This window comes from Podarcis raffonei, chromosome 18 (assembly GCF_027172205.1).
Source record: "Podarcis raffonei isolate rPodRaf1 chromosome 18, rPodRaf1.pri, whole genome shotgun sequence".
In the NCBI taxonomy this organism is placed as follows: domain Eukaryota; kingdom Metazoa; phylum Chordata; class Lepidosauria; order Squamata; family Lacertidae; genus Podarcis; species Podarcis raffonei.
This window is the reverse complement of record NC_070619.1, coordinates 5,678,031-5,698,549: the sequence shown is the minus strand read 5'-3', so window position 1 is coordinate 5,698,549 and position 20,519 is coordinate 5,678,031. Positions and strand designations below refer to the sequence as shown.

General features: G+C 49.9%; 1 protein-coding gene across 3 annotated transcripts in view; it reads left to right on the top strand.

Annotated features, from left to right (window-relative positions):
* Positions 1–15,700, top strand: part of PIAS4 (protein inhibitor of activated STAT 4) — a 38,340-nt gene extending 22,640 nt beyond the window's left edge. For all 3 annotated transcript variants that reach the window (XM_053372837.1, XM_053372838.1, XM_053372839.1), the window contains exons 5-11: positions 1,106–1,196; positions 2,696–2,824; positions 6,529–6,634; positions 7,786–7,859; positions 9,438–9,598; positions 12,398–12,540; positions 13,597–15,700. In XM_053372837.1, the coding sequence (XP_053228812.1) occupies positions 1,106–1,196; positions 2,696–2,824; positions 6,529–6,634; positions 7,786–7,859; positions 9,438–9,598; positions 12,398–12,540; positions 13,597–13,799 (907 nt within the window). In that variant the 3' untranslated portion in view covers positions 13,800–15,700. The remainder of the gene's footprint in view (positions 1–1,105; positions 1,197–2,695; positions 2,825–6,528; positions 6,635–7,785; positions 7,860–9,437; positions 9,599–12,397; positions 12,541–13,596) is intronic.
* The last annotated feature ends 4,819 nt before the right edge of the window (positions 15,701–20,519 follow it).

Genomic DNA, 20,519 nt, shown 5'->3' with positions numbered 1-20,519 from the left:
AAATAAAGGAAATTGATTGATTGATAATTCAGTGTTTCCAAAAAAAATGTTTAGGGGTACAGTGGTACCATGGGTTACAGATGCTTCAGGTTACAGACGCTTCAGGTTACAGACTCCTCTAACTCAGAAATAGAACCTCGGGTTAAGAACTTTGCTTCAAGATGAGAATAGAAATCGCGTGGCAGCAGCGGGAGGCCACATTAGCTAAAGTGGTACCTCAGGTTAAGAACAGTTTCAGGTTAAGAATGGACCTCCAGAACGAATTAAGTTCTTAACATGAGGTACCACTGTATTCTCATTTTCCTACACATATAGAAATAAAGGTAAAGGTACCCCTGACCGTTAGGTCGAGTCGAGGATGACTCTGGGGTCATGTGGCCAGCATGACTAAGCCGCTTCTGGCGAACCAGAGCAGCGCATGGAAACGCTGTTTACCTTCCCGCCAGACCTATTTGTCTACTTGCACTTTGACGTGCTTTCAAACTACTAGGTTGGCAGGAGCTGGGACCGAGCAACGGGATCTCATCCCGTCGTGGGGATTCAAACCGCCGACCAATCGGTTGCTACTCTGTAGAATTTTATTTTGTTACCATCTTCCTTGGTTGGTCTGTACAAACTGCACACAGGAATGCGGGGGACGCTGTGGTCTAAGCCACTGAGCCTCTTGGGCTTGCTGATCGGAAGGTTGGCGGTTCGAATCACTGTAACGGAGTGAGCTCCCGTTGCTCTGTCCCTGCTCCTGCCAACCTAGCAGTTTGAAAGCACGCCAGTGCAAGTAGATAAATAGATACTGCTGTGGCAGGAAGGTAAACAGCATTTCCATGCGTTTTGGTTTCTGTCACGGTGTTCCATTGTGCAAGAAGTGGTTTAGTCCTGCTGGCCACATGACCTGGGAAGCTGGCTCCCTCGGCCTGAAAGCGAGATGAGCGCCGCAACCCCATAGTTGCCTTTGACTGGACTTAACCGTCCAGGGGTCGGTCCTTTACCTTTACAAACCGCTATTCTGAATAACGCTTTTTAGGGGGAACTGGGGATGGGTTTGTGGAACTGAGCAAAGAAGCATGGAAACGACTGGTCTAGAGCCTTTGCTTTCTTTCCCCCGCAGAATCTGCTACACAGATACCAGATGCCCTCAGGAAGACCAGTATCCCCCAAACATCGCTGTGAAAGTGAACCATAGTTACTGTTCTGTCCCGGTAAGTCAACCCAAATCCTCTGAAACACGTACAGAAGAGGACAGGGGTGTCCACTGCCCATTTTTTGTGAGATGGGCTGCCTCCCGTTGCTGTTACCATCCGTCAGCAGCGTGGAGGGTGGGCTGTCTCATCATTTGCAGAGGTGAAAGCTGCCACCGCTTTCTCCAGGCCAAGACTTTGTCCTCAACCATAGCCAGCCTCCCCGGATGGGGCAGAGTTTTGCACAATTCAAAGTGTTGGTGGATGTTACGAAAAAGGAGCAATGCAGAAGCGAGCTCCAGGTGGCTGGGATGCAAAACAGGATGTTGATGTTATGGGACTGTACCGTGGGAACCAGGGACGGTCTATTCAGTGCACTGAGCACCGGATGTTAGCTCAGAGTGGCACATGACCCTGTACTGGAAGTACATGGGTGGAGTTATTCTCTCTCTGCAGCTGGTGATGAGAGGGTACAGACATGATTTCTCTGTACTGCTGGAAAGACAGGAATAAAAGCATGTAAATATATTTCTGTCTGTCTCTTTCCCCTCCCTGGCTATGGGAGGGGGAGGAATGGTGTGTTCTTCTTCACGTTGGGAAGAATCGCCGATTGGAGACCTCCCCTGGTCTTGCCGGGAGTCGCTGGCAGGGAGGTCAACAAGAATTCAAGCTGGCTTTATTGGCTTGAATTCGACAGTGCTGACCTTCAAAGCCCTAAACCAGGCTTCCTCAACCTTGGCCCTCCAGATGTTTTTGGCCTACAACTCCCATGATCCCTAGCTAGCAGGACCAGTGGTCAGGGATGATGGGAATTGTAGTCCCAAACATCTGGAGGGCTGAAGGTTGAGGAAGCCTGCAGCCTAAATGGCCTCGGCCCAATATCCCTGAAGGAGCGTCTCCACCCCCATCGTCCAGCCCGGACACCGAGGTCCAGCTCCGAAGCCTTCTGGCGGTTCCCTCCCTGCAAGAAGTGAGGTTACAGGGAACCAGGCAGAGGGCCTTCTTGGTAGTGGCGCCCTCCCCATGGAATGCCCTCCCATCAGATGTCAAGGAAATAAACAACTATCTGACTTTTAGAAGACATCTGAAGGCAGTCCTGTTTAGGGAAGTTTTTAATGTTTGATGTTTGATCGTGTTTTTAATGTTCTGTTGGGAGCCGCCCAGAGTGGCTAGGGAGGCCCGGCCAGATGGGCAGGGTATAAGTAATAAATTATTACTATTACATGATTATATCCAGCTGCATCCAGTTTGGGGTGGCTTTTCCTGAGTGTCCTTGCTGGGAATCTTGTGCTCTGCAGGATCTTTGAAACGGACGGTTTGTGAGCAGATTGCAGAGAAACAAATAAGCCTTGAAGGTTCTTGAGCAGAAATTTAGCAAAAGACAGGCATCTTGGAGATGCGTTCTTCTTCTTCTTTGTTTACATCATTGGCTGCTTCCTGCTTTTCGGGTGTGTGCGTGATTTGTGTCTTTTGCTGGCAATGAAACAAGCACCTCTCCCTCTCCCTCTCTTTCTTTCTAGGGCTATTATCCCTCCAACAAACCAGGTGTGGAGCCCAAGCGGCCTTGTCGTCCTATCAACCTCACTCACCTCATGTACCTGTCTTCCGCAACCAACCGCATCACCGTCATCTGGGGCAATTACGGAAAGGTGCGGGGCAAGTTGGGCGGGCAGTCGCAAAATTGCCGCTGCCCCTCTTCTCCTCCTCCCTTAAATGTTTGTCCTGCTTTGCGTGTGCAGACGTGTTTTCAGCTGTGCCCGGGTGTGGTTATGCACGCCCACTCGCTCTTTCGGTAGGTGTGCCAATGTCAAAATTGAGTTGAGCCGCTGACTCTCCCTGTTCCTTTAAGAAGCCGGCTGCGCAAAGTGCTGACTGGCCACCCCTTGTGTGACTGTCACAACCTTGGCTCAGAGCAGAGTGGATTTGATTTAAATCATGGGTAGGCAAACGTATGTCCCGGGGGCCGGATCCGGCCCAATCGCCTTCTCAATCTGGCCCTCCGGTGGTGCGGGAATCAGTGTGTTTTTATATGAGTAGAATGTGTCCTTTTATTTAAAATGCATCTCCGGATGATTTGTGGGGCCTGCCTGGGGTTTCTACATGAGCAGAATGTTTGCTTTTATTTAAAATGCATCTCTGGGTTATTTGTGGGGCATAGGAATTACCGTAGTTCTTTTTTTTTTCTTTCCAAAATATAGTCTGGCCCCCCATAAGGTCTGAGGGACAGTGGACCGGCCCCCTGCTGAAAAAGTTTGCTGAACCCTGATTTAAATCAAATCGATTTAAATCGCGATTTAAATCTCTAGTCAGTAAGGCTTGATTTAAATCTTTTCTTTTTTTTTTACAGAAAGACTCGTTCTTGCTAGTATAAGCTTAACATTTACAACCAGAGGAAGGTTTCATTTTTGGAATGATGAATTTCCAGAGAAGTTTTTTACAGTTATATCAAAAATTACTAATTTGGTTATACTGTTAGAAATACATAGACCGATAATTATGAAATTGTTGTGAGGTTTAATTAGGACAGTCCACATATACATTGGTACTCCGGGTTACACACACTTCATGTTACATACGCTTCAGGTTACAGACTCCACTAACCCAGAAATAGTACCTTGGGTTAAGAACTTTGCTTCAGGATGAGAACAGAAATTGCGTGGTGGTGGCATGCAGCAGCGGGAGGCCTCCTTAGCTAAAGTGGTGCTTCAGGTTAAGACCAGTTTCAGGTTAAGAACAGACCTCCAGAACGAATTAAGTTCTTAACCCGAGGTACCACTGTATATTGGCTTCCTCCGGCCTCTTTTTTTCAATGGTGAAACAGACCACTGGTAATGTAAGAATATTCTTCACAGCTGAGCAGGGCAGTGGGGTGGGCTAAGCGAATTCACTGTGACGTTGTTCCCTGCTCCTTCTTAGGCCGCACAGAAAAAGCATTTTGATTCCTGAAATTCATTCCAATTGTGCAGATAAAATACAGCGGTACCTTGGTTTAAGAACAACTTAGTTTATGAACAACTTGGATTAAGAACGCTGCAAACCCAGAAGTAGGTGTTTTTGTTAAAGTTTGTGGGTCATAAATCCTTTGACCCACTGAGTCTGCTGCAACGGCCCTCTAATAAATTTGATTTATTGCTACTCCGACAAACTTCCAATGGCGCCCACACGCTTCCACTCGCGTGCTGCCTCTCTTCTCAGTTGCCGGATGATAGCAGAGTTCACACCCAGCGTAAAATGGCTTGTCTCTGCCATAGCTGTCAAGCGTCCCTTATTTAGCGGGACAGTCCCTTATCCCAGCGCCATGTCCCGCTGCTGTCCCTTATTGATGATGTCCCTTAAATAAGCTACTGAAGGTAATGGGGCCCTTTCTATGTCCAGCTGTCCTTTGCCAACAACAAATTGTTGCTTTTGTGTGTGTTGAATATATGCTATATGGTAATTTATGGACCCAATAGGTATCTAAAGCCATTTGCACGCAACAAAAGATGTATTTTATCAAAGTAATTGTTGTTCCCTTATTTTGGCTGCTGATCCCTTATTTTCGAGGCTGCTGGCCCCTTATTTTCAAATCTGTAAGTTGGCAGCTATGGTCTCTGTCGACGTGGTGTCTCCGATAATTCAGCTCGACACCAGTGCTTCTATTCTAACGCTCTTTATTTAGAAGCATTCAAAAACAGAAAAGAAAAACCTACAGAATCTAGCTGCATGCTTGCAGCTTTTGGTCTAACAAAAACGAAACTATCTTGCTCACGTTCTCAGACAGACTGCTCTCCAGAGAGAGCTCAGCCCCCACAGAGCACAGATCAAAGGGAAATGCCCGGGTCATGTGGGCAATGCACCCAGCGAATAAGAACGCTTCCTGGAGTGTTAACTCTTAACTGTCCAGAACCACAACAGTTTTGGTTTGTGAACTTTGCCTTGGAAGCAGAACATGTTGAGTGTGTTCCATTTGTAAATTGTCAATCTGCTATGGGAAAGCTCGCCTTGGTTTAAGAACAGACTTCCGGAACGGATTAAGTTCGTAAACCAAGGTACCATTGTATAGCTGATAGAATTCTACAGGATGTGATATAATACTGTCAAAACATTGAAGATCCAGTGATCTCCAGGCGTTCTCCTCCAGATGGTGGAGAGGTCAGGCACCCAGGCATCTTCACTTGATCGCATGCCCTGAGAGGGTCAATAATGAGCAGAGCAGGAGATGCGAATTTTGCCTTTGCACAGTCAGCTAGTTCCGTCGCTCTCACGTTTCTCCACCCAGGAAAGCAGGAAGCATTCAGGAAACACATTCTAGCCTGGCGCGCATACGCAAGAAGCGGATGGGCAAAGCAAGGCCAATGACAAGTGTGGCTCCGGAGGGTATATGGCCTAGAGGGCTGCATTTGCCGCCAAGTCTGGAGGTTCCCCTCCCCTGGTTCATATAATACCCTGTTTCCCCGAAAATAAGACAGTGGCTTCTATTAATTTTTGCTCCCAAAGGTGCGCCAGGTCTTATTTTCAGGTGGTGTCTTATTTTTCCACGAAGAATACGGTACACATTTATTGTCTAATTGTGAGTCAGCCAGACTCCGTCAGGGCAGAGCGAGCAGCAGGGATCTCTGATTTAAAGAGACCTTGCCCTGCCTGAACAGCTCTGGCTGCGCTGCGGCCAATCAGTGGGCTGCGTGGCGGCGCCCACCGCTACGGTCCAGAGGAGCCAGGCGCCTTATGGTAGCTTCGGGGGCCTTATATTCCGGGGAGGCCTTATGTTCGGAGGAGGCCTTATTATCGGGGGATGCCTTATATTACAGCCAGAGGCAAAACTGGAAGTACCGTATTTTTCTCTCCGTAAGGCGCACCTGACCATAAGGCGCACCTACTTTTTGGGGGGGGGGCAGTTCAAGAAAAAAAATATTATTCAAAGGGAGCGCTGAGCAGAGCCTGTATGCATCCCAGGCTCTGCTCAGCGCTCCCTTTCATGAGCCGCGTGGGCGCGCTTGCAGGCTTTTCCCCAAGGAGGGAGAAGGGCGGCCGATCACTGACTGCTTCCAGTCTTCCCACTGCTCCTTAAACTTGTGGGGCTGGCGGGGGAAGCCCAGGTCCCCCCCCAGCCCCAGGGACCACACATTCGCTCCATAAGACGCTCAGACATTTCCCCTTAGATTTTAAGAGGAAAAAAGTGCGTCTTATGGAGCGAAAAACACGGTAGGTCTTATTTTTGGGGGATGTCTTACTTTCGGGGAGAGACGGTAAGCACAGGAACTGAAACACAGGAAGGATCCTTTGCAAGGTGATAGGAGGGATGCTTTGAAGACCAAGGAAGCTTGCCTCGCCCTGCGGTTTCTCACAAACCCTCTGTTCTCTTCCCACTCTTCAGAGTTATTCTGTGGGCCTCTTCCTCGTGAGACAGATGACGTCGGCAGAGCTGCTCCAGAGGTTGAGAGTAATCGGCATTAAGCACCCAGAGCTGTGCAAGGCACTTGGTGAGTTGGCACGCTTCTCTGTAGAATCGTAGAGTCTCAAGGGACCCCTGAAGGCCATGCAATGCGGAAATATTTTCCCCAACGTGGGACTCGAACCCACAGCCCTAAAATTAAGGGTATCGTGCTCCTGTGGAGGGGGGGCGGTACATGAAGAAGGGAGTTTTGCAGATCGGGAGTTGCAATCTGGCAGTCTCCAGAAGGCTGCCGGTTCGCCACCCCTGAGCCAGTGTTAGAAACTCAGGTATGTAAACGAGGTGCAAAATGGCCCCTTAAACCAGTGTTGCAGTTGCCAAAACAGATTGTCCTAGTTGCCATTTGGGAAGGCCAGACAACTAGGAAGTTGTATTTTTCAGTGCAACTCTCTGGTTCCTGAAATCTGTCCTGATTGTGCGGATAAAATAGCACAGATAGAATTCTACAGGGTGTGTTGTTAAGTACAGTGGTACCTCGGGTTACATACACTTCAGGTTACATACGCTTCAGGTTACAGACTCCGCTAACCCAGAAATAGTGCTTCAGGTTGAGAACTTTACTTCAGGATGAGAACAGAAATCGTGCAGTGGCAGCACAGTGGCAGCGGGAGGCCCCATTAGCTAAAGTGGTGCTTCAGGTTAAGAACAGTTTCACGTTAAGAACGGACCTCCAGAACGAATTAAGTACTTAACCCGAGGTACCACTGTATTTGTGTTTTTAATATTCTGTTGGGAGCAGCCCAGAGAGGCTGGGGAAACCCAGCCAGATGGGCAGGGTATGAATAATAATAATAATAATAATAATAGTAATAGTTATTATTATTATTATTATTATTATTATTATTATTATTATTATTATTATTATTATAATGCTGTAGCCCCTCTGAACAGCACGCTATCGGGGAAGAGCCTCAGCACAACCAATAAATCATAACAAGCCCAACCCCTAGCTCACAATGGTTGTGCCAAAAAACACGTTGCGGAGTACCCCTGCTGTAAAACACTGGTCTAGAGGAGCCCTTTTTCTTGGGCAGAAGCAGGTCAAGGGGCGAACGAGACAGATTCTTCCACTGCCTGATTTCTCCGTTCGCTGGGGAGTGGTGAAAGTCGCTAACAAAGGACCACCGCTTTGTTCCCTCTCTTCTTCCACATATTCTCCTCCCGACTCAACAACTGTAGTTAAAGAGAAGCTTCGCCTGGACCCAGAAAGCGAAATCGCCACCACTGGTGTCCGAGTGTCTCTCATATGCCCGGTAAGTGATCCATGTTGTGTTGTAAAGCGCTCGCTGTGTGTGTGTGTGTTTAGAGGTGGCAGCCACAGCACAGCTCACATGCCTTGGGAACAGCTGATTGGTGAGAAGGACAGCTCAGCTCACATGCCTTGGGAACAGCTGACTGGCCATTGCAGGAGATGCTTTGACACTTTCAAGATTTCCTAAAGTCCAGTAGCCTTGGAACGTTTATTATTTGTTTACCCCATTTATATCAAGGTGGCATCCTGGTTTCCCCCACTCCTCATTTAATCTCCGCAACAACCCTGTTGGGAATCTCCCCGAGATCTTCGGAGGAAGGGTGGTATATAAATTTAATAAATAGATCTCTGCTGTTTTCAAGCTCCTTGAGGCTACTGAGTCTTCCATCCTCCCTTTGGAAGCTGGGTTTTGCTCAGCAAAGGCATATCCCTGTCCTTAAAGGGACCCCTGAACGTTAGGTCCAGTCGTGGACGACTCTGGGTTTGCAGCGCTCATCTCGCTTTACTGGTGGAGGGAGCCGGCGTCCAGCTTCTGGGTCATGTGCCCAGCATGACTAAGCCACTTCTGGCGAACCAGAGCAGCGCACGGAAACACCGTTTACCTTCCCGCCAGAGTGGTACCTCTTTATCTACTTGCACTTTGACGTGCTTTCGAACTGCTAGGTGGGCAGGAGCAGGGACCGAGCAACGGGAGCTCACCCCGTCGCGGGGATTCAAACTGCCGACCATTCGATTGGCAAGCCCAAGCAGCACAGTGGTTTAACCCGCAGCGCCACCCGCGTGCCTGTCTTACAATTTCCCTTTGAGATCCTGCATCGGCAAAGACTTAGGCAGGCATACAATCTACCCTGGCCTTAGGGCTAGATAGGTAAAGGTAAAGGGGCCCCTGACCATTAGGTCCAGTTGTGGCCGACTCTGGGGTTGCGGCACTCATCTCACTGTATTGGCCGAGGGAGCCGGCGTACAGCTTCCGGGTCATGTGGCCAGCATGACTAAGCCGCTTCTGGCAAACAGAGCAGCGCACGGAAACGCCGTTTACCTTCCCGCCAGAGTGGTACCTGTTTATCTACTTGCACTTTGACGTGCTTTCGAACTGCTAGGTGGGCAGGAGCAGGGACTGAGCAACGGGAGCTCACCCCGTGGCGGGGATTCGAACCACCGACCTTCTGATCGGCAAGTCCTAGGCTCTGTGGTTTAACCCACAGCGCCACCCAATTTTAAAAGGGGGTAGCCCTGCACACACACTGCTCTGCACTCTCCTTGAGTGCCTCTACATGGCTAGAATGTGCCATTGAACTCTGAAAAGGCGTCTTCCTTGCCTGGATGGAGTTTGGAGGGGGTTGTGTGTGTGTAGGAATTCACCTTCTATAGAAAGGCAAACATTTGCATCTGTTGCTCCGCCCACCTTTGCTCAGGCCCCGCCTACCACCACCAGGTGGCCCTCGGGAGGCTGCCTAGAAGTAAGTGTGGCCCTCAGGCTGACAGTGGTTCCTAGAGCGCCAAAAGAGCTGCCCCAGGCCTTCCTCCTTTCGGTCCGTTCTGGGGCTTTCATAACACTTCCTCACCTTTCTCTCCAAAGCTTGTGAAGATGCGTCTGTCGGTGCCGTGTCGGGCCGAGACCTGCGCTCATCTCCAGTGTTTCGACGCCGTTTTCTACCTGCAGATGAATGAGAAGAAGCCCACCTGGATGTGCCCAGTTTGCGACAAACCGGCCACTTACGACCAACTGATGATTGATGGGTGAGTTGAGCTGATTGCCTCATTGGAAGCAGTTCTCTCTTTTTACCTCTGTGTGTGTGTGTGTGTGTGTGTGTGTGTGTGTGTGTGTGTGTCAACTGTCAACTTACAGATTTGAAAATAAGGGACCAGCAGCCTCAAAAATAAGGGATCGGCAGCCAAAATAAGGGATTTTCCAAGCACAGGTATGTTCAACTTCCGAGCCCCTCCGAGCCAAAGGCAGAAAGCCCAGCCAGCAGCCAAACGAAGCCTCAAGCGGTGGTTCCCACAGCGCAGCAACCCGGCAAAGGGGACGCAGCAAGGAAAACCACTGTCACTCTCCGCTGGGAAGCGCTGAGCAAAGGCGAGTCCCCAGGCAACGTGGCTGATGTAACTGGCACAAGGCATGCAAGCTCCACCCCCCCAGTCGTTCTTAGACTCCTTATTGGGTGAGCAACGCAGCCAAGCAACACAGTTGGAGCCTCCCTCCTCCCTGGCCGGCAGGGAGGGAGGGAGGAAGAGGAGCTGCTTTCTTTGAAACCCGGGAAATTTAAGGGACATCATCAATAAGGGACAGCAGCGGGACACAGCGCTGGAATAAGGGACTTTCCTGCCAAATAAAGGATGGTTGACAGCTATGGTCTTGAGGCCTGCCTTAGAATAACAGAACCGCAGAGTTGGGTCACCTGGTCCAACCCCCTGCAATTCAGGGAACATAATGGAAGAATTGCCTGATGGACGGCCATCTGTTCGAAAACCTCCAAGGAAGGAGAGGCCACCGCCTTCTGAGGGACTCCACCGTCAGACAGCTCTTCCTCTTCGAAAGTTCTTTCTGGTGTTTTGTCTGAATCTCATCTCTCGTCCTTTGAATCCGTTGGTCTGGTTCCTGGCCCCTGGAACAGCAGCAGACAAGCAAGCAAGCCAGCTTGCTCCATCTTCCATGCAGCCACCATGCAGATCTTTGAAGATGGATCTCACTTCAACTCTCGGTCTTCTCTCCTCCTGGCTAAACGAAGTATAATAATACTTATTATTATTATTATTTATACCCCGCCCATCTGGCTGGGTTTCTCCAGCCACTCTGGGCAGCTTCCAACGGAATATTAAAAGGTAAAGGTACCCCTGCCCGTACGGGCCAGTCTTGCCAGACTCTAGGGTTGTGCGCCCATCTCACTCTATAGGCCGGGGGGTCAGCGCTGTCCAAAGACACTTCCGGGTCACGTGGCCAGCGTGACAAAGCTGCATCTGGCGAGCCAGCGCAGCACACGGAACGCCGTTTACCTTCCCGCTAGTAAGCGGTCCCTATTTATCTACTTGCACCCGGGGGTGCTTTCGAACTGCTAGGTTGGCAGGCGCTGGGACCGAGCAACGGGAGCGCACCCCGCCGCGGGGATTCGAACCGCCGACCTTTTGATCGGCAAGTCCTAGGCGCTGAGGCTTTAACCCACAGCGCCACCCGCGTCCCTTATTAAAATATTATTAAAATATAGTAACCTATTAAACATTAAAAGCTTCCCTAAACAGGGCTGCCTTCGGATGTCTTCTAAAAATCTGGTAGTTGTTTTTCTCTTTGACATCTGGTGGGAGGGTGTTCCACAGGGCGGGCGCCACCACCGAGAAGGCCCTCTGCCTGTTTCCCTGTAACTTGGCTTCTCGCTGCGATGGAACTGCCAGAAGGCCCTCGGCACTGGACCTCAGTGTCCGGGCAGAACGATGGGGTTGGAGACGCTCCTTCAGGGTTACAACTTCAGAGTTATAACAATACAAAATATATATCCGTATTTGGAGACTTCTCCGAATCTCTAGACTTCCCACCTTTCCCCTCCATGGGTCCTATTATAAACCTTTTCAACTGTGTATTATTTCACCATCCAAATTTTATGTCTCTCCAGTTGATCCATAATATCTTCTACATTGCAAGTGCAAGCCTGCTAATGTTTTAATTTGCTTACAGTGGTCTCTCAAGTAAATTATAATTTCCCCCCATTCTTTATTGAAGTTTTGGTCTTCTTGGTTCCTGAGCTTCCTCGTCAAGTTTTGCCATTTCGGCATAGACCAACAGCTTAGTTTGCCATTCTTCCCTGGTAGGGACTTTTGTCTTCTTTCCATCTCTGGGCTTTAAAGAGAGGCAAAGCCTTGTGTGAGGAATTAGGATACTGATATGTCACTTTCTAACAAGATCTCCAAGTGACTTTCATTTAAAAACATCATGATAAAGCTAATCATCCTCATATGTGTGTGCGTATATTTATATTACATTAGAGATATTTCACATCTGGCATATATTTCACATTCGGCAACCAATGTGCCCCTTTGGTTTCACATAGTACATGGGTAAAATGGTAAAGGGACCCCTGACCATTAGGTCCAGTCGTGACCGACTCTGGGGTTGCGGCGCTCATCTCGCTTTATTGGCCGAGGGAGCCAGCGTACAGCTTCCGGGTCATGTGGCCAGCAGGACTAAGCCGCTTCTGGCGAACCAGAGCAGCGCACGGAAATGCCGTTTACCTTCCCGCCAGAGCGGTACCTATTTATCTGCTTGTACTTCGATGTGCTTTCGAACTGCTAGGTTGGCAGGAGCAGGGACCGAGCAACGGGAGCTCACCCCGTCGCAGGGATTCGAACCGCCGAGCTGCTGATCGGCAAGTCCTAGGCTCTGTGGTTTAACCCACAGCGCCACCCACGTCCCTAGTACATGGGTAGGCAAGGCAAATTTTCATGGCTTCATTTACCTGAAGTATTGTATTTAGCGTTAACTCTGAAAGTGCATGCTTGACACATCTCAGAATTAAATCGGCAGCTGTGCTGGCTCTTCCCCCACAGGCTCTTATCGAAGATCTTGACGGAATGCGAAGATGCCGACGAGATTGAATACTTGGTGGATGGCTCTTGGTGCCCTATCAAAGCAGAGAAGGAGAGGAGCTACAGCCCCCAGTGTCCAATTTTAGTTGTGGGCGGGTCCACAGGTGAGTCTAAAAATATTTGCTGGTCACTGCTGTGTTTCCTTCCTAAACGGGGACCAAAGGGCCAGTAACCCTGGTGCCGCAGAGCTTTGAAAGTTTCAGCTGCACCCAACGTTACTCCTGCCTGATCAGAGTAGACCCACTGAAGGACTTGACCATGGGTAGGCAAGCTAAGGCCCGGGGGCCAGATCCGGCCCAGTCGCCTTCTAAATCCGGCCCACAAATGGTCCAGGAATCAGTGTGTTTTTACATGAGTAAAATGTCTCCATTTATTTAAAATGCATCTCTGGGTTATTTGTGGGGCCTGCCTGGTGTTTTTACATGAGTAGATGTGTGCTTTTATTTAAAATGCATCTCTGGGTTAGTTGTGGGGTATAGGAATTCGTTCATTTCCCCCCCTCCCTCAAAATATAGTCTGGCCCCCCACAAGCGCTAAATCGCGCTTTGCACATGCGCACAAGCTCCAAATTGCGCCGTGCACCTGTGCAGATACAACGCTTCAGTTTGCACTCTTTTCATGTTGCGAACGGGCCTATGTAACAGATCCCGTTCCGCAACCAGAGGTAAGGTAAAGGTAAAGGTACCCCTGCCCGTACGGGCCAGTCTTGACAGACTCTGGGGTTGTGCGCCCATCTCACTTAAGAGGCCAGGGGCCAGCGCTGTCCGGAGACACTTCCGGGTCACGTGGCCAGCGTGACATCGCTGCATCTGGCGAGGCAGTGCCGCACACGGAAACGCCGTTTACCTTCCCGCCAGTAAGCGGTCCCTATTTATCTACTTGCACCTGGGGGTGCTTTCGAACTGCTAGGTTGGCAGGCGCTGGGACCGAGCAACGGGAGCGCACCCCGCCGCGGGGATTCGAACCGCCGACCTTTCGATCGGCAAGCCCTAGGCGCTGAGGCTTTTACCCACAGCGCCACCTGCGTCCCAGAGGTACCACTGTACATAATAGATGTACCTATTTTAGAAAGATGATGATGATGATAATTCTTAACATAATACTACTACTACTAATAATGCATGTTATTTCCCCCTGGCTCTCCTTCCCCCTGCTTCCAGGTGGCACTTCGGAGGCCAACGGTGTGCCGCCTCCCGCCCCCAGCGTGGAGAACGGCAAGGTCCCCGCCGATGTGGTGGACTTGACGCTGGACAGCTCGTCCTCCGAGGAAGAGGACGACGACGACGAAGAGGAGGACGACGACGGCGGACCCAAAAGGAAACTGCCCCGCCTATACAAGAACGGCTTGGCATCCGCCTGCTGACTGCAGGGGGCGCTCCGAGTCCTCCGCGTGGGAAAAGCTTGAATACCTTGGTGCTTATTCAGACGTGGGAAGAGGGGCTTTCTCTCCCTTCCCCCTCTCCATCTCGCCCTCTTGCAAAGCTGCCCCTTGTGACTTCCCAGTTCCAAGTTAATTTTTTAAAAAAAAAAAGAAAGAAAGAAAAGAAAAAAATTAAGAAGGCCTGCCAGGGGCGAGGGTGTGGCGGCGACGTTGGCGGAGCTCCTGCGTGGCTGGAAGACGCCGCCCGGCGAGCCATCCTCTTTCTGGGGTCTTTTGCCAGCTCATCTTGCACCGCCGCGAGAAGCAGGGCCGGGACGGCACACACCTCTCTTGCATGGAGGAGTCGTGTCGGGAATTGGCCACTGGCTCTCCTCTCCTTCCTCGCGCCCCCGACCCCCGGCTCTCCTCTCTGCCCCCGTTGCTTCTTGGATGACCTGGTGCCAGCTGCTCGGAGCATGTCTGAGCGCCGGCGGGCAACCTGAACTCTTCTGGGCCTCCCAAAAGCGGCATGTGTCTCTTTGGTCTTGCCTTGTTCGACAGCCATTCCTGACTCCTCCTCAATCTCTCTCTCTCTCTTTCCCTTTCTCTGACACGTGCGAGACCCCTCGCTGGACGTTTTAAGGGAGTGCTGTGTGTTGCCCTTCGATGCCCGGAGGCTCCTAGAACCAGCAGGTTTCCCTGGTCCCCCCCTCCACTGCCCCCCGTCCCATGGGCATGTCAGGAAAGGGCTTTGGGAGGGGAGCCGGTGCAAGATGGACCTCGACTTTGAAACCAAGATGGTTTAGAGTTCCTTGGAGCATTCTTGGGAGAGAACCTCATGTAAAGAACTCTTTTTAGCTTCTCCCGAAAATAATGTAGAATTCTTACATACTGATTCCCTGTTACTCCCCACGCCCCCTTTTTTTAAGTTGAACAAAGCCATTGGGGAGGTGGGAGGTGGGGAGGGGTCGGAATGCGGAATGGGCTTGAACCACAAACCTGTCGTCTTTTCTTCCCTTTCTTTTGAAGTGCAATAACTTGGTGTGTTTTGGAAGGCGAAAAGGGCTGTGTGTCTCCCCGTCCCACCCTCTTTAATCTCACCAGGGCTTTAGCTTGAGTCGGGTGTTTTGGGGAACAAAACAGCTTTTTTTGCCAGGGGGCGGGGGTGGGCTAGGAGTGGACGGGCCGGCGGGTTTGGGGGGGGCACAATGGCCCTTTCCAAAACAGAAATACCAGGTGGAGGAACTTTTTATTATTATTATTTTTATTATTGTTTCTACCCAACTACCTCGGTTTTAAGACAAACAAACAGAAATTCAGGTGTAGCTCAGTCATGGTGGTGGACAGCATGCAGGTGACTGTTGTCTTTTTAAAAATTGCCTATGGACTTCCAGCTGCTTTGATACGTCTCCCCCTCTGTTCCCCCAAAGCGCACGCCCTCGTGTATCTGTGAACTCCTTTTTAAATATTGCCCCCTTCTGCTCTGCCTGGCCTCGGATCGCTTGCCTACGTCTGCTCTTGACTTTCATTGCTGGCAAGCGAGGAAATGCTCGCCCCTCATATCACACACACACACACACACACACACACACACACACACACACACACCCTCTGCCCAGGAGCTGGTGCACGACTAGTAACCCCATGCAGATGACCAAGGAAAAGTGTGTCTGTTGGTTTCATGTGTTTACACTAGGCCAAGACTGTGCAAGGTGGGCTTTTATTGCACACACTGAAAACTGAATTGGCCTCGCATTTTATTTTGGTGGGTCGGGGGAGTTGTCCTGTTTCCTTTGCCCCCCCTTCCCCCCCTTCCTGCCATTCCCACCTGTTGTCCGTCCGCCAGTCCAGCAAACCTGGAACGCGGGGTGCTTTTGCTGTCCCCCCCCCCCAGAAAAACAAAACCAAACCATGATGTGTGCTCAAGGCACCTCCACCTTCTGCTCTCTCCCATGAAGCTGGAGGGAACAGCACCGTCATCCTTTTTTTAAAAAAACCAGACCAGTGGTGCTTTTCTTGAGCGTTGCGTTTTCAAAAAAAAGAGCAATACCTCTTCCAAAGGACTGTGCTCCCGGGAGGTGTTGCCAAACAGAGAAATGGCAACTCCTTGACTCCAGGCTGAGAGTGCATCTCTTGTCCCCCTTTTCCAGGCTGCGCGTGGCGTGGGGGAAAGAAAGCCCTCTCCAGGGTGTTTTAAAGAAAAGCCAGTTCAAGTGTATTTTATAGAAGCCCCCAGACCTAAACGGTTGCTGTGTAGGACCTCACTCAAGGAGAAGCAAAGCGCTTAGGAGTTCAGCTGGGTCGTGGCAAGTAGTTCTTGTCGGCGGCTTTTCTCCCCCCCTGAACATCCCACCCCACTGATGGCCTCCATGCCTGGTGAAGGGCTCTTGAAGAACCCCTGGGATAAACAGCACTCGGCGGGGGCGAAGCCCTGCCCCAGTCCCTTGGAAGCCGATGTGGAGAAAAGATGGCTGCAGGAAGGGAGGTGTGGCAAGTCATCCAAACTTCCTGGCTCTTACACTCCCCCCCCCGCTCCCCGCCCATATTACCATATATATATATATATATATATATATATATATATATCCCCCGCACCCGGTCAAACATCTCAAACTGAAGCAATACGTTTGCAGTTTTTAAAACGCGCACACACGAGACCTCCAGATCCACTGAGGGTTTGCAAAGGTCTTTCCTTGTCCAGATGATGGTCGCTTGCCTCCTCAGCCACTCAGTAGTTCGTCCCACTCCTCTCCCTCAGGATTATAATTTGTGTGCTTAAACTTTTTTGGCTCCCCATCCCCATCCCAGACACTGTCCATTGAGACTTCGCATCCTTCCTTCCTTCCTTCCTGATTTCCATTCTGTACATATGTTTTTGCTTAACATCCCTGTCCTGGTCCCCCCTCCCCTCCTTTTTCTGTTTGTTTGTGTGTGTGTGTGTGTGTGTGTGTGTGTGTAAAGAAAAGAAATTATTATTTTTTCTTTCCTTCAATACACATTCTTCAGAATTCAAAAGTATAGTGTTTGTTAAATAAAATGAATTGAAAGATTTCACTTTAACCTGCTTTCACTTATGCCTGACGTTGTTGCGATGGGTCGGCTCAAAGCTCCGTCTTAGCCCAGTGTCCTGTTTCCAGCAGTGGACAACCCAATGGTTTGGAAGGCCTCGCAGCAGGATGAGTCTTTGGTTGCCTGAACCCCACCTTCTGGTATCCTCCTCCTGAACATGTGTGTTCTGTTTAGCATTGATTTAGATTTACCGTATTTTTTGCTCTATAAGACTCACTTTTCCCTCCTAAAAAGTAAGGGGAAATGTGTGTGCGTCTTATGGAACGAATGCAGGCTCCGCAGCTATCCCAGAAGCCAGAACAGCAAGAGGGATCGCTGCTTTCACTGCGCAGCGATCCCTCTTGCTGTTCTGGCTTCTGAGATTCAGAATATTTTTATTCTTCTTGTTTTCCTCCTCCAAAAACTAGGTGCGTCTTGTGGTCTGGTGCGTCTTATAGAACGAAAAATACGGTGGTTGATTTAGAGCTGTTGGTTTATTTCTGAAGAACATGGGTAAGAATTGTCTTGCAGGAACAAAACTAGTTCTAGAGCAGGGGTCCCCAAACTAAGGTCCGCGGGCTGGATAAGGCCCGAGGGACTCGTTTATCCGGTCCGTGGCGACGCCCGCTGCCGCCATCCACTCTTACTGGCGCTGCACTGCGCAGCTGCCCACTTCCAGGTCGGAGGAGCACTGAAATAGCTTGTGCGCATGCACAAGCGTTACTTCCGCATGCAGAAGCGTTATTTCCAGTGCACATCCTGGTCGGAGGAGGCCCATGCACATGCCCACAAGCTATTTCTTGTGCTGCTCCGACCCGGAAGTGCTCTGAAAATAGCGTATGGGCACGCACTCCTCTGGCCCACCGCGCGATTGGCGCTGGAGACACCGGCCTGAGGCGCGGTAAGTTTGCTGACCCCTGTTCTAGAGTACTGTTGTGAACAAAAAGCCAAACAGCTGCCTCAGAACGATAAATGGGGTGTATGTGTGTGTCTCCTAACCTGCCCCTTCCCCTTTGATTCTTTGATCTGGCGGTACTTTGAGATAGATACAGCCCCTGTCCCTAGTTTATTGACTCCATGTTCAGATAATGCTGAACTATACAACTTCTGTCAACCCTAGGAAACATGGCCCAGCGGTCAGGAATGATGGAGGCTGTGGTACGGCCACATCTGGCAGACTTAGTATAAGCTGGTTTTCTCCTGCCCCAGACACTAGGACCCGAACCACTGGCTTCAAGTTATAAGAAAGGAGATTCCGACTCAACATCAGGAAGAACTTTCTGACAGTAAGAGCTGTTTGACAGTGGAACTGTCTCCATCGAGAGCTGGTGATTCTCCTTCTTTGGAGGTTTTTAAGTAGAGGTTGGATGGGCATCTGTCATGGATGCTTTAGCTGAGATCCCTGCATTTGCAGGGGGTTGGATTAGATGACCCTCAGAGTCCCCTCCAACTCTACAATTCTATGATCTTAAGACAGCTTCCTATGTCTCAAGCTGGTCTGAGGAACCTTTGATTCTCCAGATGCTGATGAACTACAAGCCCCACCATCCATGGCAGTTGGCCATGCTTGCTGTGGCTGATAGGGAGTTGTAGTTCAGTAACATTTAGAGGGCCAAAGGGTCCCCACATCTGATCTACTCATGGTGGCTGGAGCATCAGATTTCCTTTGATCTGAGAGTCTCTGTTTGCCTTTGGGATGAGTTCAGCTTGAATTTTGAAATTGTTCCATTTGCCTTTTCCCTGTTTCTGCAACCTCTTGCAATCCCCAGTCATGCTCGTACTTTCATGTGTGCCGGGGAGGGTTCTCCTGTGTGGAGTTTGGCTGAACAGGTTTCTCTATCCTTGCTTAAATAAATGGCGCAGCAGCTATGGAGAGGTGGTTGGTCCAGCTCCAGCAGCCCCTCTCGGAGAGCTCACCTTAGCTGTAAAGGCCCTTAGTCATAATTATAGATGACGACATGCAGACAAAAGGCACACACAAAAATAAAACTCTTGAGATGTTTGTTTATCATAGCTGTCCATGGAGGCACAGGTCAATTCTGTGTCCAGGGCAGCTGTCTACCAACTCCATCTGGTACGCAGGATGAGACCTTACCTGCCCGCAAACTGTCTCCCCAGAGTGGTGCATGCTCTGGTTATCCCGCTTGGACTACTGCAATGCGCTTACGTGGGGCTACCTTTGAAGGTGACCTGGAAACGACAAGTAATCCAGAATGCGGCAGCTAAACTGGTGACTGGGAGTGGCCGCCAAGACCATATAACACCGGTTGTAAAAGACTTTCATTGGCTCCCAGTACATTTCCAAGCACAATTCAAAGTGTTGGTGTTGACCTTTAAAGCCCTAAACGGCCTCAGCCCAGTATACCTGAAGGAGCGTCTCCACCCCCATTGTTCAGCCTGGACACGGAGGTCTAGCTCTGAGGGCCTTTTGGCGGTTCCCTCCCTGCGAGAAGTGAGGTTACAGGTAACCAGGCAGAGGGCCTTCTCAGTAGTGGCGCCCACCCTGTGGAACACCCATCAGATGTCAAGTAAATAAACAACTATTTGACTTTTAGAAGACATCTGAAGGCAGCCCTGTTTAGGGAAGTTTTTAATGTTTGGTGTTTTATTGTGTTTTTAATAATCTGTTGGGAGCTAATCAGGGTGGCTGGGGAAACCCAGCCAGATGGGCTGGATATAAATAATAAATTATTATTATCAACTGGCTTGAGATGACACGCTAATAAAACTCTAACCTTGTGCCATCGTAACCCATGTATTTTTAGGAACATTTAAAACTTGTTTGATATGACAAGGTCTATATCCGTTAACAAAATAATTGCGTCTTTCGCCAAATCTGAAAAGCAATCTGCAAAACCGATCAAATGCCAAAAAGTAATGTTAAAGCGTGTCTTAAGTTTGAGGCCCCTTTGGAGCTGGGGGGCCCAGGTGAATTGGCCCCTTAATTGCCCCCCCCCACAAGCCATAAGGCAGGAATTGGGAGTCCAGTACCCAGCACACATCAGCCCCAAACAGCATGATCAGTAGTTGGGGGTTGTTGGCGTTACAGTGCAGTGATTTCCCCAAGGAACAGCCGTGTGAAAAAATGTCTTGTGGTCAGCTAACAAATTTTATTGCCGCGTAAGCTTTTAACGTGGTCTAGAGCTAGTCCTCTCTAGGTGATGGTCAACAATTTGGCTGCAAAAGGCAAGTCAAATGACACGCAAAAAATTGTTGTTGTTATTTAGTCGTTTAGTCGTGTCTGACTCTTGGTGATCCCATGGACCAGAGCACGCCAGGCACTCCTGTCTTCCACTGCCTCCCGCAGTTGGGTCAAACTCATGCTGGTAGCTTCGAGAACACTGTCCAACCATCTGACAAACTGACAAACTGGAACGTGTCCAGAGGAGGGCAACCAAAATGGTCAAGGCCTGGAAACGATGCCTTATGAGGAACGGCTAAGGGAGCTGGACATGTTTAGCCTGGAGAAGAGGAGGCTAAGGGGTGATATGATAGCCATGTTCAAATATATAAAAGGATGTCACATAGAGGAGGGAGAAAGGTTGTTTTCTGCTGCTCCAGAGAAGCGGACACGGAGCAATGGATCCAAACTGCAGGAAAGAAGATTCCACCTAAACATTAGGAAGAACTTCCTGAGAGTAAGAGCTGTTCGACAGTGGAATTTGCTGCCAAGGA